The sequence below is a fragment of the Panthera onca genome, chromosome B4 (assembly GCF_046562875.1).
Source record: "Panthera onca isolate mPanOnc1 chromosome B4, mPanOnc1 haplotype 2, whole genome shotgun sequence".
NCBI classification, from domain to species: domain Eukaryota; kingdom Metazoa; phylum Chordata; class Mammalia; order Carnivora; family Felidae; genus Panthera; species Panthera onca.
The window spans coordinates 78,181,843-78,208,303 of NC_138345.1; the positions used below are offsets into that span (position 1 = coordinate 78,181,843).

At 55.8% G+C, this 26,461-nt stretch overlaps 1 protein-coding gene across 3 annotated transcripts; it reads right to left on the reverse strand.

Annotated features, from left to right (window-relative positions):
- Nucleotides 1-26,364, reverse strand: KRT80 (keratin 80). 3 transcript variants are annotated; one of them, XM_060657533.3, is made up of 9 exons: nt 25,349-26,364; nt 19,311-19,519; nt 14,902-14,962; nt 14,545-14,640; nt 7,803-7,967; nt 7,233-7,358; nt 6,375-6,595; nt 5,851-5,906; nt 1-76 (listed from the first exon to the last, which is right to left on the reverse strand). In XM_060657533.3, the coding sequence occupies exons 1-9, from the start codon at nt 25,781-25,783 to the stop codon at nt 63-65; spliced, it is 1,383 nt and encodes a 460-aa protein (XP_060513516.3). In that variant the 5' UTR covers nt 25,784-26,364; the 3' UTR covers nt 1-62. The 3 variants fall into 3 exon arrangements, with proteins under 3 accessions (XP_060513516.3, XP_060513514.3, XP_060513515.3); XM_060657531.3 differs by lacking the exon at nt 1-76 and adding an exon at nt 3,632-5,714 and having other exon boundaries at nt 25,349-26,204; XM_060657532.3 differs by lacking the exon at nt 1-76 and adding an exon at nt 5,598-5,749 and having other exon boundaries at nt 25,349-26,204.
- Nucleotides 26,365-26,461: the final 97 nt, after the last annotated feature.

The following is a 26,461-nucleotide window of genomic DNA, read 5'->3' on the forward strand; positions in this document are numbered from 1 at the left end:
TGAAGGTAGGGGTCTTTAGTCTCCATTTCACCAACTCCTGGGGTTGGTCATTTTTCATGCCCTTATGGCACACAGTCTGCAGGTAAAAAATGGTTCCATGAAACCATAATGCTTTTTTTTCACTTGCTGGACGACCAAAGTTATAGTGATTGGCCTCTCTGGGCCTCAGCTAACGATACCTGTCCTGTCCGTCTCACAGGTAGTTAGGAGGACCAGAGATCAAGGAGAAGAAAGAGCCCAACCCAAGCAGGGGCTTGGTTTTGTTTTACTCAGAGCAGGGGTCCATCCTTGGCCAAGTGTTCAGTGAATCCCTCTAGAGGGCGGGAGTGGGAAGGAGGAGGAAGGAGGGAGCTTGCTCAGGGAGGGGGAGTAAGAAAGGTGCAGCAGGTAAGAATAATTTTCTTTCTTTCCTGCTTGCTTGCTCTTTCTTTCTTTCTTTCTTTCTTTCTTTCTTTCCTCCTTCCCTTTCTTCCTTCCTTTCTTTCTCTTTTTTTCTTTCCTCCTTCCCTTTCTTTCTTTGTTCCTTTCCTTCTTTCTTTCTTCCCTCTCTTTCTTCTTTTCTTTCTTTCTTCCTTTCTCTTTCTTTTCTTTTCTTTCTTTCTTCTTCCTTCCTTCCTTTCTTTCTCTTTCTTTCTTTCCTCCTCCCCTTTCTTCCTTCCTTCCTTTCTTTCTCTTTCTTTCTTTCCTCCTCCCCTTTCTTCCTTCCTTCCTTTCTCTTTTTTCTTTCCTCCTTTTCTTTCTTTCTTTCTTTCTTTCTTTCTTTCTTTCTTCCTCTTTCTTTTCTTTCTTTCTCTTTCTTTCTTTCTTTCTTTCTTTCTTTCTTTCTTTCTTTCCTTTCCTTTCCTTCCTCTTCCTTCCTTGTAATGGCCCCTCAGACATAATACTGGAGGAAAACATTAACTAGAACTATACAATACACAAGATAGCTCTAAGAAGAACATCTATTGAAATGTCTCTCCAGGGAGGCGGTTGATTTACGTTGCTGAAGCCAAGCAGCTGGGAACGCCTGGCCTGCTCAGGGTGGAACACCGCCTGTTTCTTCGTACTTCTCCACTTTCTCAGAGAACATGACCACCTGTTATGGGTCTAATCAGATTCTTTGTGCTTGCTCAACCATAGATTACTCCCGCTACATGCTTCAACAAGTTCTGTTTTCCTCCCGAGAACACTCTTTAAACAATATAATGAATAGTGATGTCTATTGGTGATTTATATGATTTTCCCAATAAATATGAGAATGAGGAGTTGCTCGCGGTGACCGTCCTTCCAAACTGTCGTCCTCTGCTCCCTTTCTCTTGCAGCTGACTTGTTTGTGTCTCATTCTTCTCCCATGCACCTTTAGGAAAGCGGCACTTAATTCTTTTTCTTTCTTTCTTTCTTTCTTTCTTCCTTCTTTTCTTTCTTTCTTTCTTTCTTTTTCTTCCTTTCTTATTTTGTTCTCTTCTTTCCTTTTCTTTCTTTCTTTCTTTCTTTCTTTCTTTCTTTCTTTCTTTTCTTTCTTTCTTTCCTTCTTTCTCTTCCTTTCTTATTTTGTTCTCTTTCTTCTTTCCTTTCCTTTTCTTTCTTTCTTTCTTTCTTTCTTTCTTTCTTTTCTTTCTTTCTTTCTTTCTTTCTTTCCTTCTTTCTCTTCCTTTCTTATTTTGTTCTCTTTCTTCTTTCCTTTTCTTTCTTTCTTTATTTCCTCTTTCTTTCTTTCTTTCTTTCTTTCTTTCTTTCTTTCTTTCTCCCTCCTCTCTCCCTCCCTTCCTTTCCTCCCTCCTTCTTTTCCTTCCCTCCCTCCTTCTTTTCCTTCCCTCCCTCCCTGCACTAACTGTGCTCCTTCAATGTGCCAAGCATTGCATTAGCACTGGAGATACAAAGGTCAAGGAGCCGCACCCTCACTTGCATGGCTCATTTAGGCCAGGAGGCCTCAGTTGGGAAGGTACACTGTTCATTCATTCTGTCATCAATTTCACTTTTTAGTGAAAACCTCCCATGCCAGGCACCGTGCAAGGCCCTGGGGATGTGATAAGATGCCATCCTCACCCCCAAGGAGTTGAGAGTCTTCTGGATAAAAGGCACCAAAGCAGGCAAGTGAAACATGGCTAAAGCAGATAGTTAGGGATAAGTGTTGGGTGAATCTAATGTCTCCCTCAGCATCCATGTAGGTCTAGGCACAGACTAAGTATGCGCTCAATAAATGTCTGGGGATGAGTGACCCAGGTGTGGGGAAATTTTTAGATAACTTATGAGTTAAAGAGTAAAGTTTTTTTTAATGAAATGCTGATAAAAATGCTACATGGGAAAATAGGAAACAGTCAAAATGGTTCTTAAAAGCAAACTTATGGTCTTCAAAGAATCTTATATTGAAAAAGAAGAAAGGTGGAAAACTAAAACATTCAACTCAAGAAGTTGAAAATGGTAAAAATAATAAATTCAGGGGCACCTGGCTGGCTCAGTTGGTAGAGCATACGACTCTTGATCTCAGGGTCGTGAATTCGAGACCCAAGTTGGGCACAGAGATGGCTTAAAAAAAATAATAAATTCAAAGAAAGCAGAAGGAAGGAAATAACAAGTGTGTGTATAATTTTTGGCTCTGAAATTCATATTCAGATCCAGACATTCAAATTAGTATTTAGAAAGTCATAATCCAGAAAGTAATAGAATAGAGTAAGGAGTGAGTTAGTCTCAGTTCTAGACCTCTCCTAGATGGGAATGTGGATTATCCAGCAGTTTCTGCTGAATTTCGAGGGCTCTGCTCAGAAGAATGGATCAACCTCGGAAGAATGGATCAACCCTGAATAGAAGTCTCAGAACTTCCAGTCCGGGGGACTGGCTGTACTGTGCCCCAAGAGGGCCAGCCCGAGGCCCATTTTTTGCCTGTTATTTGGTATTCGAACTAGTGGGCTTAATCCACAACACGTGCTATAATAATAGTGACATTTCTCACAATCCTGTTATAGTTCAGAGTGCTGGAAATGAAGGATGTGGTATTCCTGATAGGAAAGAGCACAGCTATCTTGTCAAATCCTCAAACACCCTATCTGGTGAGTAGGGGAGGTCTATGCTCCATTTCACAGATGAGGAAAATGAAGCTCCGTTTGTCTGGGGTCTCAGTGAGTGGGTGAGCCAGGACACGAACGCTTCAAAGTCCCTTCTTTGCTCTCAAGCTTCCTGTCATTGAGACACCTGCTCTTCCTTCTGTCTAGCTAGCTCCTTCGTGCTCACTTAAAGCCCCTCTTCCTCCAAGAAGCCTGTGTTGATTCTCTGGTTCCCTGGACTTCTCACTTGGTTAGGAAGTTCGGGCTGGCTCTCTTAGGTAGATAGCTTATCTTTCGACTTGACTGTGAGCTTCCTGAGACGGAGGGGTGGGGAACAATTGTGGGTGCCTTAATGCAGGGCTGGGCTTGGAGAAGGTCCTTGAATCCTTGTTTGTTGATCTAAAATTTGAATTGACAGGATTAGGCCTGTACCCATCAGAATATATTCTGGGCTGTGCCAACCCCCACGGTCGCGGTGAAGAGCTTGGGGGGAATCCCCCATTGTCTGTGCTGGCTGAGGCGGCCACGTGGTGCCTAGATACCTCAGGAGGTGTCGGGAACGTAGGTTGACACTGGGCAAGTCTCATTATAGGGTGGTGGGGCAGGAGACCTTTTTGTGTCCAAGTTTGCATTGGTCTGAAGGTATAAGTCCCTGGACCCCTTTCCCCATAATTGGAGGATCCCCAAAGTCCTGTGGTCAACCTGTGTGATCAGTGAGTGACTGGCCAATCCTGAGAGGACAGATCAAAACAGACACACAGCTTTTTCCACGGACAAATCTCAGCATTTTATTCATCCCCTGGAGGGAGAAGGGGGCACTGCCCCGAGATAGTCTGCCAGCCAGCTGGGGTGGCTGGGATATGTGTTGTTTATCCAGATAGTAAATATAGCACTGACTATGCAGAAACAGGAAGGGAAGCAATAAGTTAAAAGCCACATAAGTTATGAAAAATAATATATATACTTTATATACCTTGCATCCCCACTGAAGACTTGCTCCCTTGGAAACCAATAAATAGGCAGAGAAAGAGCAGCAATCAGCACCCTTTGGGGACTTCAGGGATGAGTCTATGTCTGAGTTTCCTCCAGCCTGAGAGTCAGTGGCCCTTCAGCGCCCCCCACAGGCTGGAGGACCTTGAGGCCTCGCAGGGGCCTTGGGGGACCATGTCCTGGAAATTGAGATGAAGGAAAGGAAGACTGAGGCTAGCAGTGGAGAGAGGCAAGGGCAGGTAGGGAGAAGGGAGGGAAGGACAGAGGGTGGCTTGTGGACCCAGGGGGCTGGAGCTGCCAGGATCCCCCTGTGAGCCCCAGAGGTGAGAGCCAAGATGAGGAAAGAGAACGCTCCTCCCAGCCCTGATCTTCTCTTTGGACGCGGAATTCCTTTTGGTTGTCACTGGGGCTCCCCCGCCCAATCTGAAGGGCTCAGAAGCTCCCAGACCTGCCTGGACTGTGCCTTCTTCATGGCCCCACTGTAGGCAGGGGAGTGGGCGTGGTGGGAGGAGGGGGCTCTCACCCCACAGGTGCGGGGGTGTTCCTGGGCCCCTCAGTGATACAAAGGAGGGAAGGGTCAATCTGATCGGCCTGATGGAGAGAACAGAGACCCCGAGAGGTGGGATTCATGGGAAATGGCCCAGGGTTTCATGATAGGGGTGGGCCTAGGGGTCTCCAGGGCCTGGCACACCAGGGCCAAGTTCCAGGCTTGGAAACACCTAGGCGGGAGATGGGGGTGCAGAGAGCTTGGATCCTGGGCAGGGTGGTGAACCGCAGGATGGCAGGGAGGAGAGGGGAGGGCCACATTCTCCTGCTTGGTCCCAGGCTGCCATCGGACTTCCCTCTCGCGGGGGGTTTATCATGGCAAGAATAGCTTCTGGAGAAGGAGCCGGGAGCTGGCTGGGCAGCCTGTCCAGTTCTGACTGGACCCACAGGAGGAGGGAAGAGGCACAGGTGTCTGGGCTGACCCCCGGGCTCAGGGCCCACACACCTGGGGAACTTCCTCCTTTCACTCCCTAATACTGTCAGGTCTCTGGGGGGCCCGGGGGTGCTCAGCACCCAGGAACGCCAGATGTGGGGAGGGTGCCCAAACAGTCCTCACCAGCCCCTGATTCATGGCTGGCTGGGGCTGGGTGAGCGAGGGCACCCGCCTCAGTCCTGGGGCAGAGGCAAGGCAAGGCTTGAGATGCGAGTTTAGGGCAAGGGTTGGGCGAAAGGGTCAAAGATTCCTCGGTTAGAGCCCTCTGTTTGGGGAGGAGCCTCAGGAGAGCAAGGATGTGGTGATAAAACTGACCCCTGATACCAGTTTACCCAGTTGGGAAAACCTCCGGCCAGGAGGTTGGAAGGGTGGGACTGGAATACCGAGATGGAGTGGAGTGATTCCCAAGAGCCGGCGACAGTCCTGTGCCACCCCAGGCAACCCACAAAAAAGCGGGCCCTGCTGTGAACCCTTCTCCGTCTCGTTCAGAGTCAGGTTTGCCTCCCCTCCCAACCTAGAGGCTCCAAGCTGCTTTCTTGAGTCTAGCTTAAGTCCCTCCTGCTGCAGGGGGGTGACTTGGGCTCCTGGGGTCCAGCTGCCTTACTCTGAGGCCTCTGACTCCTGCGAGAGGAACTTCTCAGACATTTCGGTGATTTGGATCACAGGGCCTTTTCTGTTCTTCTTTATCCGGGAAGGGGCTCTTGAAAGGCCAGACTTGGAGGCAGCTACAGGGAACATAAGGGGTGGGGCAGGGAAGGGGCTGGAGGTTTGGGAGCCACTTAAAATGATGCCTTCAAGGTCATGACTCCCCCCCACTGTGTCCCCTTCCCCACCAGGGGTTCCTAGGGCAAGTGGACTCACCGGTTCTGGATCTGGACTGCACAACGCTGACCATGGCGGTAGAAGGCAAGTCCATCCTGGGGGAGGAGGGAAATGGTAGGATGTGAAGGGGGCCTGTGGCTTAAGCCCCCCTGGGCCTGGGGCCCTGGGGAGTGGCAGGTGGAGGGCAGTTCTTGGGCTGTTATTCGCAGTCCTGGGCTGGCCTGCTGTGTGACCCTGGCTAGCCAGTTTGTCCTCTCTGGGCCTCTGTTTCCTCTCCCCTGCCTAAGTATCTAACATTTACTGAGCACTTAATTACGACAGACATTTGCATGCAGAATCGTATCAATCCTCCCCACCGTAGGCTGTGTTACGGTCAGTTCCTTTTCCAGATAAGGAAACAGGATTTAACGAATGGGCCAAGGTCCCAGTTTGTAAGTGGCTGAGCCAGGACACGACCCCAGGTCTTCCCAGCTCACGTATCCTGCTGGAAAGGGAGGCTGGCTTTGCGTGGGACCCGTGTCCAGTCCGTTCTGCAGCCCCACCCCGCCAGCCCCAGCCCTCACCTGCACTCTTCGCCCTCCACCAGCTTGCGGTAGGTGGCGATCTCGATGTCCAGGGCCAGCTTGGTGTTCATGAGCTCCTGGTACTCCCGCAGCTGCCGGGCCATGTCCTTCTTGGCCTGGTGCAGGGCGGCCTCCAGCTCAGCCAGTTTGGCTTTGGCATCCTGGAAGGCCAGCTCCCCCTGCTCCTCGGCCGCCTTGATGTTCTCCTCCAGTTTCAGGCACTGCAGCCAGGACGAGAGAGGGAAGGGGTTAGCGAGCACTGGGCGGGAGGAGAGAGTGGGCCGGGAGCCCACCTCTGTCCAAGGGGGGGGTATGCACAGCAGGGAGGGCTTTGTGGCGGTTTATTCTTGGGTGTGGTGCCGGGTTGCCCTGAGGCAAGAGGGAGTCCAGTTAGACCTAAGGAGACCCTTTCCGGAGGCCACGAGAGAGGGAAGTTCTGCAGCCCCCACCCCCCACCCCGGGAGCCGGTCTCAGCTGTCCTGAGAGGGCAGCACTTGCTCTAAGGCTTGTCCTGGCTGGACGCTGGGCTCGGGCGTCTGCTCTCTTCTCTGTATCATTGGCCAGAGGCCTGGGAGGGAGGAGGTGGGTTCTGGGTATTTGTGCTGGTGCTCTGCACCGTACCCACGGCGCTGGCCAGTTTACAGAGCACCTTTACATGCAATGCTCATGTGATCCTCACAGCCATCTTAGGACAGGTAAGGAAACTGAGGCACAGAGCTGCTAAGTGACCTGCCCAGTGCTTTGCATGCCCTCAGCATGTGAGCATGTGTCTGCGTGTGTCCGTGCGTGAGGGTGAGAGAGTGTGTGCCCCTGCACTCCTCCCTGCCTCACCCCCAGGAGGGGCCTCAAGATACTCACATGGCTCTTGGTGGAGAGGATCTGGGATCGAAGCTTCTGGATGCGCACGTTGAGGTCAGCGATCTCGCCGCGGCTGCTCTGGAGGCTGTTCCCAAACTCAGCTGAGCAGGCGGCTCGCTCCTCCAGCTGGAGGGTGCGGAGGAGGTGGCAGTGAGGGGCAGCTCACTGCATCCCTCCCTGTGCCCTTGCCCTTGCCCCTTGCTGTTCCCTTTCTCTCTTACCAGCGCCCCCCTCCCCAGCTCCACTTCCTCTGCAGCCACCACTCCCAGGCCAGCCTCGCCCTCCTACCCCCTCCACGCCTGACTCTGGCTGGACCCACCCCTGGCCTGATGTTACTGGGTGGCTTCTGGAGGCCATCGACTGTGACCTGTCCCCCAGCGCATCAGCTCTCGGCCGGCAGTGCTGGAGTGCTGGGTTCTCACATTGTCCACACCTGCCCGTGAACTGGCTGTGCCGCCCCTGTGCTCCCCACGCCGTCCCTGTGCTCCCCACGTCCCTCTCACAGACTGTCAGCGCACAGAGCTGCCGGTGACTTCAGCCCCTCCCCGCCTGGCTCAGTCAGCCCCGCACCTGTCTCCGGGAGTACGCCTCGGCTTCCTCCAGGCTGCGGGCCGCGATGGCATCATACTGGACCTTCACCTCCTCCACGATGCCGCTCAGGTCAATGTGGCAGCGGCTGTCCATGCCCACGGTCACCGACACGTCCTTCACTTGGGCTGTCAGGTCCTTCAGCTCCTGGCCGGGCACAGACGCGGGGGCTCAGGGCTGGTGGAGGTGGACCACACCCGCAGCTAGCCATAGATCCCCGTGGTCCCTGAGTCCCCAGGGTGAGTGGAGAGTGACGCTCTGTGCCTCCCGGAGGGATGACCCAGTGATGGGTGCCTCTCGGCCACTTGCCCTCAGCTCCGACTCTTGGGAAGCAGCTTGCTGCCCCTACTCACCCAGTGTTGCCTCCCTCTCTGGGTAGAGGGGACAGGGCAGTGAGGGACTCCTGGCTCCAGAGGCTCATCCTGAAAGCCTATTTCTCTTCGGTGTCCCCACCTCTCCCAGGGTGGGACACTTTGCTCCTGGCTGATGGGACAAAGGCCCGGGATGCCTGGTGGGGAGGCTGTGGCCCCTCTAGTCTGTCATGGCTCAGTGGTAATGCAGCCTGGCCTCCCCCTCTGGATGGGAGCTCCCCAAGGGCCTGGGGAGCCACTGCCCTCTCTGTACCCCACCCCCCACATCTGGAAGTGAACACTGTTTGTTGAATAAGTATTGGAATGGGAGCCCATGAATGATGAGAGGCGGGAATGGGGCTGGAGGCTGACCAAACTGTCCTCCTTGCTCCCCTGCCAGGGGCAGAGGCCGAGGTGACTTCAGAGTCACCCCAGAGACTTGCCACAACCTGCCCCCCGCCCCCCCCCCCAATCTGGCTGAGGAGCTTGCCCACAACAACACACTTTAGCCTCGATATTTTCATTTTCTCCCCATCTTTTAGGGTCCTTCTTTCTTCTTCCTCTCTGTCCTTCCCTCTGCTTCGAAAATGCCAGCCCGGTGCGGTTGGTTGAGCGTCGGACTCTTGATTTCGGCTCAGGTCAGGTCATGATCTCACGGTTTGTGGGACTGAGCCCCACCGTCAGGCTCCACGCTGAACGTGGAGCCTGCTTGGGATTCTCTCTCTCCCTCTGCCCTTGCTCCCTCACTTTGTCAGGGAAGAAAAAAAAAAGGAAATGCCAGCCCACATCTTCAGAGACCCCTGGAAGTGGTAACAGCTCTCGGGGGGCTTATTACGGGCCAGGCTATGTGCTAAGTGCTTTCCAGACCTCACATTTCATCCTCGCCAGGCTGGCAGGACCCAGATCACAGACAGGAAAGAGAATGAGGCACAGAGAGGTTATGGAGACAGCCATGCGTGCAGACTGCCTTCCAAGAGCCCTTGCTGCTCTTGCTAAGCTCCCCTAGAGGGGAAGGGACAGGGGCGGAAGCCGGTCTATCTTTCTAGCCCCAGGCTGCAGCCTGACAGCTTCCGGCCTGAATGCTTAGGGGTACATAGAGAGAGGCAGGTGGGGACAGGGGTCTTCATAAGGGGCTGCAAGGTGTCACCTTTCAGGCCCTGGGCCACCTCCCCTGGAGGTGCGGAACAACCCAGGCCTGGGCAGGACTGGTGCGGGAAGGAGGAGCGAGGGTCCATGGCCAGCATTGTACAGACAGAGTGAGTCAGGTGGCAGGGAGGGGGGCGGGCCCCCTGGGAGGCAGGGGTGGGGCTCACTTGGGGGGAGGGAGGGCGTGGGGCACAGACGGCACAATTACTCCTACTGGCATTCACAGTTCACCCTTGACCTTTGCCTCAGTCAGCAAATTTTGTTCCCATTTTTCTGAGATATATATATTCCCTCTCTCTGTCTTGCTTGCTTGTTTGAATCAGGATCTAAAGAAGGTCCCTCTAGTGCAATTGGGCCATATGTCTCTAAGTCTCTCTTATTCTATAGATACCCTTCCAACTTTCTCTCTTCCTCTCTGTCTCTCTCTCTTTTGCTATTTTTCTTATTTAAATAAAAATTTTTAAGTTTATTTATTTACTTTTATTGAGAGAGAGACAGAGAGAGCAAGTGGGGGAGGGGCAGAGAAAGAGAGAATCCCGAGCAGGCTCCGCACTGTCAGCATGGAACCTGGCATGGGGCCCGAACTCACGAACCATGAGATCATGAGCTGAAACCTAGAGTCGGACACTTGGCCGACTGAGTCACCCAGTTGCCTCACTATTCTTACTGAAAACACTGGGTTGCTTGCCTTGTAGCAAGCCCCACAGTCTGGATTTTACTGATTGTGCCATGTGCTGGTGTTAAACCCGCTCCTGTGCCCCCTGCATTTCCTGAAAACTGGCAGTTGGTGAGACCTGCTCGGATCCACGTTCAGTTTTTGTCTTGTGACCATATTCTGAACTTCGTTGCTGACTTCGGGCCCCCTCCTGAGCCTCGGTCTGTCTTTATGCACAGAGAGGTTGGAGGCCAGAGGAGGAAGGCACCCCCCTGCCCTGTCTGCTGGCTGCCCAGCCTCACCCGCCGGCCTCCCAGGGGACAAGGAACGTGCAGAAGGAAGCTTAAGGCAGTGGTGGGTGTACAGAAGGCCCGCTGGGGGCAACCTGTCCCCATCCCGGAGCTGGCAGGACCCTGAGCCTGGTGGCCAGCTGCCCCTTGAAGTCTCCTGATGAAGGATTTTCATTGCTCTTCAAATGCACTTAACAAAGATCTCTGGGCAAAAGCAGGGGGAAGCCCCAACCCTTTGTCAGAATAAGCTTGATGGTCCCTACAGACCCATGTCCCACCTCTGCTGTTCCCAGGTCACCACTGGAGGCTGACATTTCCCACCTGGAACCAGTATCCCAGCCAGGGCTTGGCTGTGGATGGTTTTGGGAGTGCAGCTTTGGGGCTTCCTTGGTCAACACGCTGGGGGGGGGGGGGTCAGTGGGCATAGGAAGTTTCACGTAAAGCCCTCTAGCCCAGGCATGAGCTGGCCCTTGTCACGGGCCAGGAAAAGGCCAGGGCACTGTCAGAACACACTGTCGGGAGGGAGGGAGAAGGGATCGGCAAACAGAGCCGATGGCGCAGACTCAGTCCCTTTCTGGAAAGAGGCAGAGTAAGCATGAGCTCAGTAAACAGAAGTAGGAAACAGAGGGTGCAGAACATCTGTAGACCTGTTCCGACACGCTGGGCCCTGCTGGGCTGCAGAGGACGTAACAATGCAGGCTGTGTGCAGGCAGCCTCCACGGGATGGGCCCTACAGAGCATGTGCACCTCCAAGTTGGCAACAATTGAGCCAGTGTGCAGTTTAGAGCTTCTCTTCTGAGCCAGAGCCAGAGGAGACTGCCACGTGCGTGACCACCCTCTTTGTGGTTCCTGCGTCAGGGGAGGTGGTGACTCTGCGGGGGTAATTGACTGCCGCTCAGTAAAATAGAGTGCTTAATGGCACTGGGCTCTGAACGCTGCCACCTCTTGCTAGCTGTGCGATCCTGGCCAGGTTTTTTAAAACCTCTCTGAGCCTCCATGTTCTCATCTGTAAAATGGGTGTAATTGTAGAACCGAAACCAGCTAACATTTAATATTTACCATATACGAGATACTGTTCTGACTGCTTTAGCATATATATATGTATATATATACATATATATATACATATATATATATGCGAGTTTTAAATGTTCATTTATTTTTGATAGAGAGAGAGAGAAAGAGAGAGAGTGTGAGCAGGGGAGGGGCAGAGAGAGAGGGAGACACAGAATCCGAAGCAGGCTCCAGGCTCGGAGCTGTCAGCATAGAGCCTGATGCGGGGCTCGAACTCACAAACCGCGAGATCACGACCTGAGCTGAAGTCGGCGCTTAACCGACTGAGACATCCAGGCGCCCCTGCTTTAGCGTATAGTAACAAAATAGATCCTCACAACAGGCCAGTAAGCTAGGCTCTATTATTTTCCCATTTTATAGATAGGGAAATTGGGGTCTAGAGAGAGATAAAAGAACGTGCTGGAGCTCACATAATTACTGAGCCAGGATTCAAATCCAAGCTGCTCTGAAGTTTGTGCTCTCTTAATCATCATGCCTACCTTTATAGGGTTGCTATGAGGAGTGAATGAGATTACACCTGGAAAACACTTAGCACAGTGCCTGGGATATAGTAGGTACTCAATAAACAGTAGCTAACCATACTGTTGTTGTGATAGGTGATGAAACCAGGGTGAAATGTCCGGAGGCAAAGCAGCCTATATTCCTGGAGCAGCCTCCCGGGCACTATGAAGGCAGGCAAGCAGGCACCAAATCAACTTAGACCCATCAGGTTCTCTTTGTCGGCATTTTAGGAGGGGCACCTGCCTGCAGGGGGTTGTCAGTAGATCCCCGGGAGGTGAGGGGCAGAGGGCTGCCCAGGCAGCTGCAGTGTATAGATGAGGCCCAGAGAAGCGCCTGGTCATCCGCTTTTGAGGCTTCCTGGCCTGTGTGTGTGTGTGTGTGTGCATGTGTGTGTGTGTTGGGAGAGGGAAGGCCTGTTTTCTGAAATGCAGAGGTGGGCTACATAGCCACGCTTTTTTTTTTTTTTTTTTGCATTTATTTATTTTTGAGAGACAGAGAGAGACAGCGTGAGCAGGGGAGGGGCAGAGAGAGTGGGAGACACATAATCGGAAGCAGGCTCCAGGCTCTGGGCTGTCAGCACAGACCCCGATGCAGGGCTCGAACCCATGAACCGTGAGATCATGACCTGGGCCGAAGTCGGACCCTTAACCGACTGAACCACTCAGGCGCCCCTGTAGCTATGCTTTGCTGATCTGGTGTCTGCTCAAAGTCAAAACTAGAGCATCCAGCCCTCCTGGGGTTACTCACGTCCCACTGTGCTTCTCTGGCCCCTGAGACAGCTGTGGCTGGCACCTCCCTTTGCTTAGACCTGCCTGGCCCCTTGGGGTAGCCACTAGCCACGTGTGGTAGCCCGCCCTTGAAATGTGGCTAGTCAGAACGGAGATGAGCTGTTGCATGAGAAAGAGAATGTAAAACAGCCTCTTACTTTTTTGTATCGATTACATGCTGAATAATCACATTGTGGATATACGGGGCCGAATGAATCGTATTATTAAAATTAAATTTTTCCGCTTCTTTTTTTTTTTTAAACGTGGCTACTGGAAAAACAATCACATACGTGGCTCGCGTTCTATTTTTGTGAGTGCCAGCTTAGAGGCTCACGGGCGTGGGGAGAGTTTGGAGCGCAGGGTCAGTGTTGCCTTCTTAGCCTGCGGCAGTCCGTGGACACGCAGACGTTACAACCTGACGCCGACTAGGCATCTCGCGCTAACAATTGCCGTGCGCACTGAGCACCCCCACGTGCACGGTGGTCTCGTGACGGCACAGGCCAGACCCCTCCCCTCTCTGTACCACCCCTCCCAGTGCCCCCCGGGAGCTGCCCGGTGCTCTTAGAATGAGCTCCAAACTCCCTGTGTAAGCCAACCCCTGCCCGCTCCGTCCTAGCCATAGCTACTTCTCCCTCTCCCCTTCCTCACCAGACCCCTCGTGCCTTTGGTGCTTTACACAGATCTTCTGCACGAAACTCACTGAGCTCTCCCCTGGGCCGGACCTCCCCAGCGGGGGCCTTCACTCACTCACACCTCCGCTGAGACCCCGCCCCTCCCTTCCCATCCTTGACCTTCCCCTCCCTCTCCAGCACTACCACATCTGGCTTTCTGCAGCCTGGCACTTTTCACCCTCCCAAACGATCTTGCTCACATGTTCTTTCACCGGTGCATTACCTGTCCCTTCTTAGCTCTCAGGTAGCCCCCGAGAGCGTGGACTTTGCCCATCGTGCCCACTGCTGTGATATCGGTGCTAGGGGCCCGGCAGGCTTGCCATAGCCATTTGTTACCTGGATGACTGCATTGAATAATCAGCACAACCTTATGGGCCCCGTGTTATGACTCAGCCCATTTTACAGATGAAAAAACTGAGGCAGAGGGAGGAGAAATAATTTGCCCAAAGGCACAAGATTGGGGGGGTGGAAATGAAGAGTCAGGATTTGGGGTCCAAGAACTGCTAAATCCAAATGGAGCACGGACCAAGAAGGTGGGTGGGTGTGCCTCTGGCAATGCCCAGGTGTATTCCTGGTCATGGGCCGGGCTCATGGGCCGGGCAGGTGGGGAGGAGAACATCTGTCCCAGAGGATGCCCTGGAGGCAGAGTGGCGCGGACCGGGCCGGCGTCCCCGGCCAGCAGCAGGGCCCATCTGCTGACCGTACTGGCTGTGCCCTCGGCCTTGCAGGGCCGTTTTCTCCCCAGGCTCAGCTGAGGACTTCGGGACAAATCAGAAGGGATCTGGAGGCTCCCCTGTCTGCATTTCCTGGGTCATTTTTGTTCCGGCAGAAGCTAGCGTTGTCTGGGAACCAAAGAACCTGACTATAGGTCTTCTCTGCCTCAGCCCAAAACAGGGGAGGGGGAAGTGCGTGCCTCTCAGACCTGGGCCTGGGGGTGCCCGCCATTTAGGCTGCAGCGATGGGAAGAGATCAGTTCCATAAGGACAGCTGGTCAAGGCCCCCTGGTTCTCTGCCCCTAAGGCCACTTCCCAACCCTCGCCTGGATGCACCAGTCCCCCACACGCCCTCTGCACACCAGCACACTCCAAGGAACAGGTTCTCCTTGAGAGAGAGGCCTCTTGGGAACCTGCCTGTGCTCCATGAAATGAGTGATGTGGGGACACGTGGGATTATTGACCGCAGTGCAGGAAGGGGTTGAGGAAATTGTTGCTGGCCACCCTTCCCTCCCCCGAGCTCTTGGCTCGGTGGGACACCGGCCCCCTTTCCTCACCTGCTCGTAGATGTTTTTCATCAGCTCCACGAAGCTCTGCAAGCCTTTTAATTTGGTCTCCAGTTCGGTCCGCCGGAGACACTCCGCATCCAGGTCCTGAGGGTGGGAGCAGTGGTGAGTGATGCGGGAGGGCGGCGTCCCAGGGTGGGAGAGGGGTGCCCATCCTGGGAGCTGGGGGTGGATTCCAGGGGGGCCCTGGCTCAGTGCCGGGGGGGAAGCAGCAGGGTGAGGACAGATATCGGTGTCTGTCTATGGTCCCGGGACTCAAGCCTCTGAGGGCTTTGCTGGGGGATCCTCAGGGGACAAGGGCGGAGGGTCCATGGGGAAGGAGCCCCTGGGACATGCAGCGTAGGCTACCTTCTTCAGCTGGACGAAGGTGAACTCCATGTCTGTGCGCTTGGAGATCTCGTCCTCATACCTGGGATGGGGTTGGGGGGGGCGGCGAGGCAGCGGCAGAGAGAAAGAGAGAGAGAGAGAGGCCGTTTAGCCGCATGTGGCAGGAACTCGGGGGACGATGAACTCTCCTCAGTGGGGCTCAGGGCCTCTGCTGTCCCATTCGGTGCCTTGTGCCAATTGGAAAAAAAAGCGGCCCTTGCCTCAGGTGGATGTAGCCCCTCATCTTCTGTGACACATCCCTTCTAGGCCCATGACACGTGGTGCAGGCTCCGGGGAGGCAGGCACATCTGCTCCCCATTCTTGCACTCCTTCCAGATGATCAGCCACTCCTCTCCCGGTGGCATCTGTCCCCCTTCCCAGCTCTTCCTCATATCCGCCTCCTTCAGGAAGCCTCTCTGGATTGCACAGCACCCTTTCATCCTTTGTTCTCTCCTCTTTTCCCTATCTCCTCCCCCCAAGAATCTCCATTTCCAGCAAGCTGTGCTTTCGGTCAAGTCTGCTCCAAGATGCCCGCTCACCGCTCACCCTCTCCCTCCACCTCGTCTGCTTTGCTCACTGGTAGGACACCATTCCATCATGGTCCCTCTGGAGGGGAGAGTGTGGACATTGCAGCCAGAGGGACACACAGTGTGCCCTTGGGCAGGTGAAGCCCTCCTTCCTCGGCTCGCCTGTCTATCAGGGGTGCAGTTGCATGTGTGTGCACGTGTGGGGGTTGGACCAAGCCCACCCCTGATGCATGACAGATATTGCAGAGTCAGAACTCAACGCAGGTGGGTTCTCTCTCTTCTTAGATTTGTCTCCTCCTTACTCAGGCCCACCTTGTGTTTGGAATAAGAATGTTGCTGGATGGGAGACGGGATCTCTGGGTCACTGATCTTAACCCCTGCCTCTAATCTTGGCCCCTGGGGCTGAGGGTGATGGGTGGATGTGGGGATTCTGTGCTTCCTGTTTTCATCCCTCCTCCCCAGGGAATGCCTGAATCACTGGCGGCTCTAATTACAGCCGCCCGCCTTCCCAGGTCCCTGACCTCACGGAGGCAGCGTCACCCATTGCCCACAGCAGCTGGCTGGAACGGCTCCCTCTTTTCCACCAGCCTCCCTGAGAAACCCAGGGGAGTGGACCCAAGCCAACAAGAGCCCGCTGGGCATGGGGTCTCTGAAACTCCGTGTGCTGAGCACACGCCGGCTCCTCAGCCACTGCCCTGGCTTCTGAGAGTCTGTCTGCAGGGCAGGGGGGCTCTTAGGATGCAGGTCGTGGGGGTGGGGAGGAGGGTGGGCCAGGGAGACTGGCCTGCAGTCTGGGGCCCAGCAGAGCCCGGGAAGCCCGGGAAGTTTACTTACACTCTTTCCTGTGCAAGCAGGCTCCAGAGCCACACTACTGGGGCTCAGATCCTGGCTCCTCGCTCCCTAGCCATGTGACCTTGAAGAAGCTACTTGCGTGCGCCTCGGTCATGATAACAGTGATGTCACGAGGGTTATATAAGTTAATACGTGGAGTGTTTACAAAGTGCATGGTACCGGCTAAAGCTATTATTATTACCGGAGCTCTGCTCTATCTAACGCCAGGCCCCGTCCTCCAACCCTTCTGCCTTGGCCTCTAGCATTTCTGGAGACAAAAACCGTGGGAGGCCTCTTTGCAGAGGGAGTGTGGGTGGTTCTCTGCACTTCCTTCCCAGACTTCCCACTGGAAATTTGGTGACCGCTGAGGAAGTCCCAAGCTGAGAAGCCCCTCATTGACTGGCCCTCTCCACATAAGCCCAGTGCTCAAGGGTCTCTCCCTCTCTCCTCCCATCTGGATAGCAGAGTTCTGCCTGCCTGGGGGCAGGACCGTGGGGAGAGCTGTCCAGTGGGGGTTCTCTGAGGTGTCAAACCTCCTCCTTACTCCTCACTCCCCTTTCCATCCTTTTGTATAGGCTTCCCTCCTCCCTCTTCACCAACTCCATTGGATTTCAGCCCTAGTTCACCTCCTCAACCAGATGCTTTTGTGCAGTGAACCTCTTGCACAATTGTACATGGTACCCCTGAGTCACTTGCTGTGTGGCCTTGGGCAAGTGGTTTCCCAAGAGGCTTTGCCCGGCCCCTGCTTCATCCTTAATAAATAGAAGAGTTAGCTAGCTGATCCTTGGGGTCCTGGCTACATCAAAGCTTTTGGAAGTGTCCATCCTCATGGAGGCTTGGGTAAATGCCATCTCCCCCGCCGCACTCCCAATCCCCTGCCAGTCTGCCAGCCACCAATTCCCAAACCCCTTCTCAGCCCTTTTCAGCTTGTCACACCCACCCCGGCACCCGCCCCCCCCCCCCCCCCCAACTTGTTTATTTCCAGAAGTGAAGCTGATCTCATCGGCCTTGTAGAGGCAGGGCACACCCCTCCTTGTTAGGGCTTGGCCTGGCATCTCCTGGCTCCTGGGGGCCCCCGGGCTCTGCACAGCCAGGCTGGAGCTTCCCTGGCTCTGGCCTGCAGATCCGGAGAAGCCCTCCAAACTCATCTTCCTCAAGCCTGGTGGGTTCCCTACCCAGAGAGGGGAAGAGAGGCCCTGAGCCCAAACAGCAAGCTCAGGTAGCAGATGGAAGGCAGGCAGCAGGCCAAACGAGGAGGCTGAGCCAGATTAAAACAACAAGTAGTGTTTGTACAGAACTTCCACTTACAAAGCGCCTCCATGGATGTGATCTGGCTGGACTCACAGGAGCAGGCCTTGTACTGCGGCTGGCTGGGTTAGACATGGGACTTAGCGTGCATGGCTGTGTGACTGAGGACAACTCCCTGCCCTCTCTGTGGCTGTGTTTCCTTCCCCATGAAGGGAAGATCCAAGGCCCCCATCCGGCCATTCTCTGATTCTCTGGGGGCCGAAGACTGGCTAGATATCAGTGAATAGAGTCTTGGGTTCTGGTATGCCGACCCTGTTCTCCTCATCATGGTCAGACATTGAAGCCAGACAGCCCAGAATGGGCAGTGAGGGTTTCTATGGGTTTCCATAGGAACTGGTAGGGCAGGGCTGGGGATAGGTGGCCCCTAGGCACAAAGGGGCTCAACCATGAGGATGAGCCCTGGCCAGGGCTGCAGATCATGCCCGTTGGCCAGAAGTTCTATCTAGATTGATAGATGAGGAAATTGAGGCCTCTAGAATGGGGAGAGCTTCCCATGTGAGCATCTCCCCTGAATATGGCCTGAGCACGGGAGGTCACACAGAGAGGTGGTGGGAGAGCTGAGCCACAGTCCAGACCCCTGGACTCCCGATAGGGTGCTCTATGCTCCAGCCCCACCTGGCTGGCTTCTCCCAAGACTGCAGGCCTCGCCTTGGGTTGGCAAGGCTTTGGGGCTGGGCCAAGTGCTGGAGGAGGTGAGGGGAGGGGTTCAGGAGCCTCCCGCCCCACACCCCCTCCTCCAGAGGAGACCGGACCACAGGAAGGGGCACCTCTCTGCTCTGTCTCAGCCTCCCTCGTCCTGGAATCCCTGCCCACTATCTGGTCAAAGATGTCACCTCCCCTCTGAGTTACCCAACCGCCTGGTCTGCCTTTCCAGACTGCCCAGTTCGGTTCAGCAAACCTGTGTCAAGGTCACTACCATGTGACGGCCACTTCAGCCTTCTAGGGGACAGAAGACTTGGCATGTCTGGCTGCCGGGCACCATGATGAGCCCTCTGCCTTCTCACACCAGGCTCAGGCTGGTTCAGCATCACCATCACCCCTCCACACAGGGGGAAATGAGGTGTGGATGTTAAGCCACTTGCCCGTGGTCGCGGACCTAGTGAGGGGATGGAGGCAAAGAGGGAGCCCCTTTTGGTCCATAAGCGTCTCGCGGGCTGGGGCTCCCTCGTCTCTTGAGATCGCAAGGTGACCACTGAGGTCAGGCACGTGTCACCTACAGGGGATTGTTTCTTTATTCCACCAAACCCCGCCATGTCTGCCTCCTGCCTGCACCTGCTTCCCTTTCCAGCCCCCACTGAGATCGAATTTCCAAACCGTATCCAAGGCAGGAGCCCATCTGTTGCTCTAGCTGGTGACCACTTCCCATTGCCAGTGGGATGTGTGGGTGAGAGCGAGCGTATTTACGGGCAGAAGAGGAAGGGATAGGGGACGGGGGCTGCGATGGTGCCCGGGTTCTTAGCTGTCAGCCAGTGCAAGACTGACTCTGTTGCATGGCCACCGTTTGGAAAGGTTGCTGTGGGTTCACTGTCATATCCTCCCAATATTTAGAATGCTGGCTGCCATATAGTACGTCCTCAGTAAGTCATTCTTAGGAAGGGAATGTTCTTCAAGGAAGTCTTCTCTTTTTGTGGCTTGGTGCCCTGGCCCTTGCGTCTGAGTGCAGGTTGCCCCCCACCCCTCCACCCCATCAGTCTCTGCCCCCGGCCCCTGTAAGGCGCGCCCTACCTGATTCGAAACTCCTCGACTTTCTCCAGCACCTGCAGCAGGTTGGCCTCCAGCTGGGCCCGCTCCTGGCTCACTTTGCGCACTTCGTCTTGCAGCCGGCCCTGGTACTCCTCATAGAGGTGCCCGAGGTCGAAGGTGGCGGAGTCCTGGCCCTGCAGGAAGTGCCAGCGGGTCTCCAGCAGCTGGTTGCGCCTCTCCAGGGCCTGCACCTGGAAGAACAGGGGAGCAGCGGTGTGAGGGTCGGGTGCAGACAGGCTGTGCGCGGGCACCCAGGGCCAGCTCGCCTGCCCGCATGGGGGCCTCCCTGCGCAGTGGTGGCTCATCTGCTCTGTGCTCGCTCACATCATTGGCACATTCATATCACATCTCCACTTACTGATGGTTCCAACAGAAGATGGAGAGATAAGGTGAGGCATCAGAGAGAGGCGGGGCCAATTAGCAAAGATTTCCTAGGGGAGGAGCGGGGTCGGAGAGAGGAGGGAAGGGGCTGAATGTGCCAATGATGTGAGAGGCCCTCCACGCCCGCCTGGGGCTTGGGTGGGAGACCCAGGGAACGTAGGGTGTCAGAGGCCCGTCTGCCGTCCCCCCCCCACCCCCCACCTGACAAGCCTAGTCTCATCTTGCCTTGGAAACTCAGCAGGGGAGGGCCTGGTTAGTACTGAAATGCTAATCCTCTCGACAACTCTGGACTTGTAGCCTCTCCAAGCCTCAGTTTCCCCAGCTAGAAATTGGGGATGCTATGGCCTGCCCTGGCCGCCTCTCGGGGCTATTTGGGAGAGGAAGCCGGGGAGGCGCTTTGGAACAGTCCTACTAGCTAATGTTTCCGCGGCCCCTACTGTATGCTGGAACCTTGTTCTATGTGCTTGGCATCTTTGCTTCATTAGCAACCTGACGGGCTGGGTACGGTTATCTTCCGCCACACTTCACAGAGAGGTTAAGTAACTTGTCCAAGGTCACAAAATTGGCAAGTGGCAGAGCCAGGTGTGGAATCCAGGCGGTTGGGGTTTAGGATCTTTTACCCCCTACAACATGCGGCCCCTGTCTGCTGCTGGAGTCGCTGCGGGCCCTGGGACCCACCTGCCTTTCCCGGAATGGTTTCTGCCTCTAGTTGGGGCCAGTTTTGCCAAGAGGGTGATGACTGGGCAGGCTCTGGGCACAGCGGCCTCTCTCAAACCGCCTCCATCCCGCCTCCTTTGTACGCTGATGCAGGGCTTCCCGCGGCTCCCACCCCAGCCACCGTGCGCTGTCGGGATCCCTCTTGAATCCTGTCCTTCCCTCCACCCAGTCCAGCCCAGCGCAGCCTGAGGGGGCCCCCGGCTTTCCCCCAGGCTGCCTGTCCTCTCGGGGCTCCAGCTTTTCTCTGCCCCTCCTCTTCCACCATCCCTGCCCCTCCTGTATGCGCTCCCGGCACCCCTCCTGCAGGAAGCCTCACAGCTCAAAAGACGCCCCCCTTCCTTTCCTTACGGGGTTCTCAGGTCATCTGCTCCTTACTTGTCCAGACCTACCACCCTCCCCGTCAGACTGGGAGCCGCCTGGTCCCTTCGTGGGATCCCTACAACTTGGTGCCCACGACAGGGGCAGCGGGGAGAGACGGCAGGGGCCTGGCTCCTGGACAGGCAGGCTGTTGTCACGGGGATGCTGTGATAGATAACCAGCCCGGTGACGTTCCCTCTGACCGCAAGCAGGTAGCTGGCCGCTCCCCTGACCACTGCTGGCACCAGCTCTCAGAATCATAGCTGAAAGAGCCAGAATCATAGCCAGGAGCCTTTTGATCAGCTGGTTTGTGCTCGTCACCTATAAAGAAGGAGGTGAGGGCCCAGGGTGGTCAAGCGACTTGTCCAGGATCACGTGGCGACTTGGTGGTCAAGCTTCCCAGACGGTCCCGTCTGATGCCCCCGCCCACTCTGGACCTTCGTGGACTCCCTGTTTCTTTTGAATTTGGGTGCTGGGTGGGTCCTCCTCTTTCTTTCTGCCCTGCCCACCTTCTTGGGTTTTCTGAGAGACCGTAATACCCTTGAGAAGTCCCCTGTGACATTTGTGTTAGATAACACCAGCTGGGCTACTGGGCCATGGGGCCCGGTAGGCCGTGCCGTCATTTCCTTTCTTAGCTCCCATTTGTCCTGGTAAGTTCTGCCTACAGCCAACCTGAGCCTGCCGTCTGCTGTTGTCACAGCCAAACAGGTGCAGGAGGGACGGAGGCGCAGAAGGTTTCGGTCCTACTCGTGTGTGTGTGGAAGGGATCTCTGGTGGGGGCGCTATTTGCTCACTCCACCTTCCGTCTGTTTTGACAAGCCAGAGCCCTGTGTTTACACTGAGGGTGAGGTGAGAGCAGAGATGTGAGACTCCTTCCTCCACCCATCAGCAGCAAAAACCCCTGTACACCAGGAAGTCCTTCCCTTAGCCTAACCTCCATTTCCTATGCTTCGCTCTGAGCCTGCTGGGAGACGCTTGCTGTACATGTGACCAGGCAGGCCAGCCAGAGGCCACTTTCGGTTGTGACAAATGGAGCAGTCCTTTTCCCTGCTGCTTCCGGAGGGGGGGGTTTCTCGTTGTCTCGGTGGGAGGGGATGGAAACTCATCCCCCATCCAGAATCTCCCCTGCCCAAAGGCTCTTCCCTTTCTGCCACAAAGACCTAGGGAGGGCCAGGTAACCAGTTAATTGCCCCTAACCTGTCAAGGCTGCTGAACAGTCACCTCTTACTCCCCTTCCTCCCTATTCTGGATGACCCCCACCCCCCGGCTTTAGATTGCAGGTGGCAGCTCTAGGAGAGGCCTTGGAGAGCAAAGCCCTGGTCTACCTGCATCCCATTTTACAGATGAAGACACTGAAGCCCGGCAGCACAGAACTCATTGTGACCCAACTCCACTGCCTGGCTGAGCAGTAGGCCCAGCCAGGGTGGGGAGACATGTCCTGTTGGTAGAGGAACCTGAACAGGCCAAGCTGGGGCTCCCGGCTAAGGGCCTCTGGGGAGGGAGGATTTGGATCCCCAGCTCACGGTCCCAGCGGGTGAGCTTACAGAGGTGACTCTGGGGCTGGGAGGTCCTTCTCCCCACATGGGTGGTGGTGGTGGGGAGGTGGGGCTGTCACATCCCCTGCCTTCCAGGCAATACTGGCTCGTGCCCTTCTGTGTGCAGGCAGGTTGATGGCTCCAGAGGCTTCCAGAGGCCCCACAGGCCTGGGGAAGACATTGTGCCCATGGTTCTGTCTCCAGGTACTTCACCACCCCTCTTAGGTTCCTTCAGGGGTACTACTGGCTGCCCTTTCTCTTGTCCTGTCTCCATCCCCTCTGCTGTCTGCATGTGAGGGTGAGAGTGCCTGGCCAGCTGCCTCTGCTGGTGGTCAGCATGCCTCTCCCTGCCTGCCTCAGCCTCCTCTCCCCCCTGCTGCCTCTGCTCACTCCCCCTCCTCCTCTCTGGGCTGTATCTGTCCCCGTCCTGCTGGGCACAGCTCAGGGCCACTTTCAGAGCAGGAGCAGAGCAGGCAGGGGAATCTGAAGCTCAGAGAGGGTGAGTAGCTTGCTCAAGGAAACAGAGCCTGCAAATGGAAGAAATAACACTGCTCCAGGGACCCCCGGCCGACTCCTGGGGGGTCACCCCCCCATCCTCTTCCTCCTTCTCTTCCTTGGTGCTCTCTGATTTCTCTTGGTGCATCAGAGGGCCCAGAGGGGATGTAAAGCTGGAGGGTCTCTGCCCGTTCCTGCTCCTTGCCTAGAGCCCCCACCCCTGCATTGGTTATGGCATCTCGCCGCTGGGCCCATATGTTTCCTTCTACCCCTATGCTGTGCTGTTACCCACGAAGCTCTCCCCACTCCCTCCCTCAGGCTCTTGCCTAGGGTTCAAGAGCTCCCTGGGCTGGGCCCATTTATGTGATTTTTAAATTTAACACACAGAACCCACCTGGCACATGGTAAGTGCTTTATAAATGCTCTTCAAAAATTACCCCATTTGATCCTGACAAGACGACCGCACAGATGTGTACTGAGAAACAGAGAGGTTAAATAATTTGCCCGAGATTGAACAGCTGGTCAGAGGTGGCACCAGGACTCAAATCCAGAAATGGGGCTTTCCCTTGGGCCCCGGAGGCCTTTGCAAGGAGATGGGAAGGGACACGAGTTAACAGACTGAGCTCACAGACCTTCTCTGGGGAGCTGGAGGGCTGGCTGGGGCTTTTTGGCCCCAATGATCAGGGTCCCCAAGAGGCTAGCACCCATGGCTCCTTGCGTTCTACCCTGAAGAACATCCATCTCAAGGCCAAGGCTCTCGGGTTGGGAGGCTCCAGTTCTGCTGAAGACCTTAGAGGGCGTCGCCCTGGCCCCGGGCACAGGACCCCAACCCTTTGGGCCCCTTCCCTGTGCCTATGTACCTTTCCTGTCCCCATGGCAGAGGCATAAGGTGATATCAGCCCTGGCATTCAGAGAGAAAAGCCACCCATCTGAGCCAAATTACATAGCTCGTGAAGCATTCCTTTTAAGGGATTAGAGCGGGTTTCGAGAGGAGGTGGCTGTGCAGGGACCTGCCTCCCCAGGGTAGCAGGCTGTTTTCCTAGGGCACACGGCCCAGCAGCACGGGACTCTGCACAACCGGCCAGGCGGGGGCCGGGGGGAGGGAATGTGCCACCTCAGTGGATGGTTGTCCTTCTCCAGCTGTCGTTTCCCTCCTCATCCCCCCCCACCACGGCCACCCCGGCTGTAGGCACGGGAATGCTGGTCTGGGCACATGAGCTGTGGGGGGAGGGGCGGGGGCGTCAGGAAACAAACCCGAGTCCAGACTGTACACTAGGTGGTCATGTGACCTTGGTCAAGGGGCTTAACCTCTGGGCGGCTGTCTCCTCATCTTTACAGCAGGGGACATAGCCGCGGGGAGAGTGTGGCTGTGTGGGCTAAAGGACACATATTTGCAAAGGTCCCGCAGAGAGTTGGGCACAAGCAGGCGTTCCATGCCCGTTACTTTCTTCCCTCTGCCCCTCTCCGCGAACGCCCACCTGATGGGGGACACTAGCCATGTGCAGAGGAGCACCGAAGCAGGGAGGCCAAGTGCAGAGAAAGATGGAGGCAGGGGCAGAAGGATGGGGCTCTGGTTTACTGAGCAGGAGGGAGACGTTGAGTTTTCCTCGTCTGTAAAATGGGCCTAAAATTATGACTGCGTTCATAAGGTTGTCGAGGGAAGTAGAGATATATCTGTAAAGCCTCCAGCACAGCGGCTGGCCTGTAGTAAGCGGTGAATGCAGCTGTTACTTTTGTGATCATCGTTTCTGGGCAGGGCAGGGGGTGCAGAGCCCAGGGAGGGCTGATCGGGAGAGGTCTCCTGAAGGAGGTGAATGAGGAGTGGGCTTGGGAGGTGGACGGGACTTTCTCAGAGCTCTTGAAGCCCTTGCCCTGAGGCAGAGATGGACAGGAGTGCTCCCGGACCAGCACACCAGCCATGGCAGTGGGGTCTAGGAAGTCTGGGTGCTGGGGACTCACTCCCTCTCTCACGTGGGTGCTGGGAAGGCTTGGCTGCCTGTCTGCTTCTGACTCGCAATACCCAATCTCTGCATTCTTATCTCCTGACATGGTACCTCGGCATCCCTACCCTGAAGCCTCCTTCTGGAGGCCGCACATGCCCCTTTGGCCCTGCTGGCATGTCTCCAGGAGCTGAGCAGGGCCAAGGCCTGGTGTGAAGCATGGACTTGGGGACTTACCTCCTCTGTCCACCTGCCTTGGTGTAGGACGGCCAAGCATGCCTCCATCTGCTGTTCCTATGAGAGGGTATCCTTCTGGCCGCACTTAGAGCTCCTCCCTGGTGTCAGTGACCCCAGGCCATGAAGCACATCATTATCCAGACATCCCTTAGAGCCATCCTGGGGCCTCTTTTTCCCCAGTGCTAGGATAGCTCAGGGACTTCCCTCACCATCTCTCTGCTCAGACCTAGCCTGCCGGCTCCTCATTGGCTGGGGTCAGGGGTGGGGCAGGATGCTCCAGAAATACAGAGCTCAGCCACCTGCCGAGGTCTGAAGGTCCTTAGTTTTTGGGAACCCCCCCCTCCCCACATCTGCTCACCTTGCCAATCAGGGAGGCAAATTTATCATTGAGGACCTTCATCTCCTCCTTCTCCTGGTTCTTCTGCTGCTGGATGGCTGGGTCCACTTTGAGGTCCAGGGGCACCAGCAGGTTGGAGTTCACGGTTACCTTGGGGATGGTGCCGGCCGGCCCACAGCCCGTGAGGCTGCGGGAGCTGAAGCCTGGCCCGGGGGTTCCACAGCTGCCCCATCCCGAGGTCCCAGGCCGGGGGCCGCCCGCAGGGGTCACCTCACAGCTGCTAAGGCTGCTGAAGCCAACGACGCAGGAGCGGCAGGCCATCGCGGCCCCCGGGCCCGGGACTCGGGAGGGCACGGGGGTGTGAGTGAGCCTTTGAGGGGTGGCGGGCAGCTGGCTCTGGTCGCAGGCAGGGCAGGCTGGGGACTGAGGAGCAAACACCTGTCCTACAGTGCTCATTAGCTCCGGGAGGGCGGGACGCCTCCCAGCCCGACCAACCTGTTAGATGATGTGATGCTTCCGCCCCTCCCCCGGCACCACGCACCCAGCTCGTTCCAGGGCCTGAGACCTGCCTGCCTGAGAGGGCTGTTCACAGCCACCCACCCCCCCTCCATGGAGCTGGGGCTGGCTGGGCTGGCTGGTGGGCTGGGTGGGATGGGGTGGCTGCAGGGGAAGGGCAGATTTGAGGAGGAAGGAGAGTGAGGAGAGAGAGAGAGCGCGCCTCTCACCACAGACCTCACTGCATACCTGAAGGCTGACGTATCTGAGCTCACATACTTCTGGAAAAGATGAGGCAAGCGCGGGCCCTGCGCTCCCTGAGTGTAGGGCAGCCGTTCCGGGCAGCGTGCCATCCTGACACTGGGAAACAGCACCTTCTTATTTGTTTTCTAGCTGCCTGAGAGTCTACCCGGCTTATCGTCTCTTCCTGTCATCCTCCCTCTCTCCCTCCTTCCCTCCTTTGATCTATCATTTATTGAGCACCTACTGGGACAACTTACTCTTCAGGGGCTGGGGAGGAAACGGATGGCCAAGGCCAAGTGAGGCCTGGGCTCCAGACTCAGCTTGGCTGCCCGCCGCCCCTGTGAGCTCAGGCAGGTCATTTGACTTCTGTGTCAAGGATGAAAATACCACCGCCAC

What these genes read in the sequence shown, in the direction of transcription:
- KRT80 (XM_060657531.3), bottom strand. Translation starts at nt 25,783, where the DNA reads ATGAGCACTGTAGGACAGGTGTTTGCTCCTCAGTCCCCAGCCTGCCCT. An exon ending in TGAAAAACATCTACGAGCAG is followed by an intron (nt 7,968 to 14,544) that starts GTGAGGAAAGGG and finishes GTGCCCGGCCAG; the next exon opens with GAGCTGAAGGACCTGACAGC. An exon ending in GCAGTCCAGATCCAGAACCG is followed by an intron (nt 5,715 to 5,850) that starts GTGAGTCCACTT and finishes TGTTCCCTGTAG; the next exon opens with CTGCCTCCAAGTCTGGCCTT.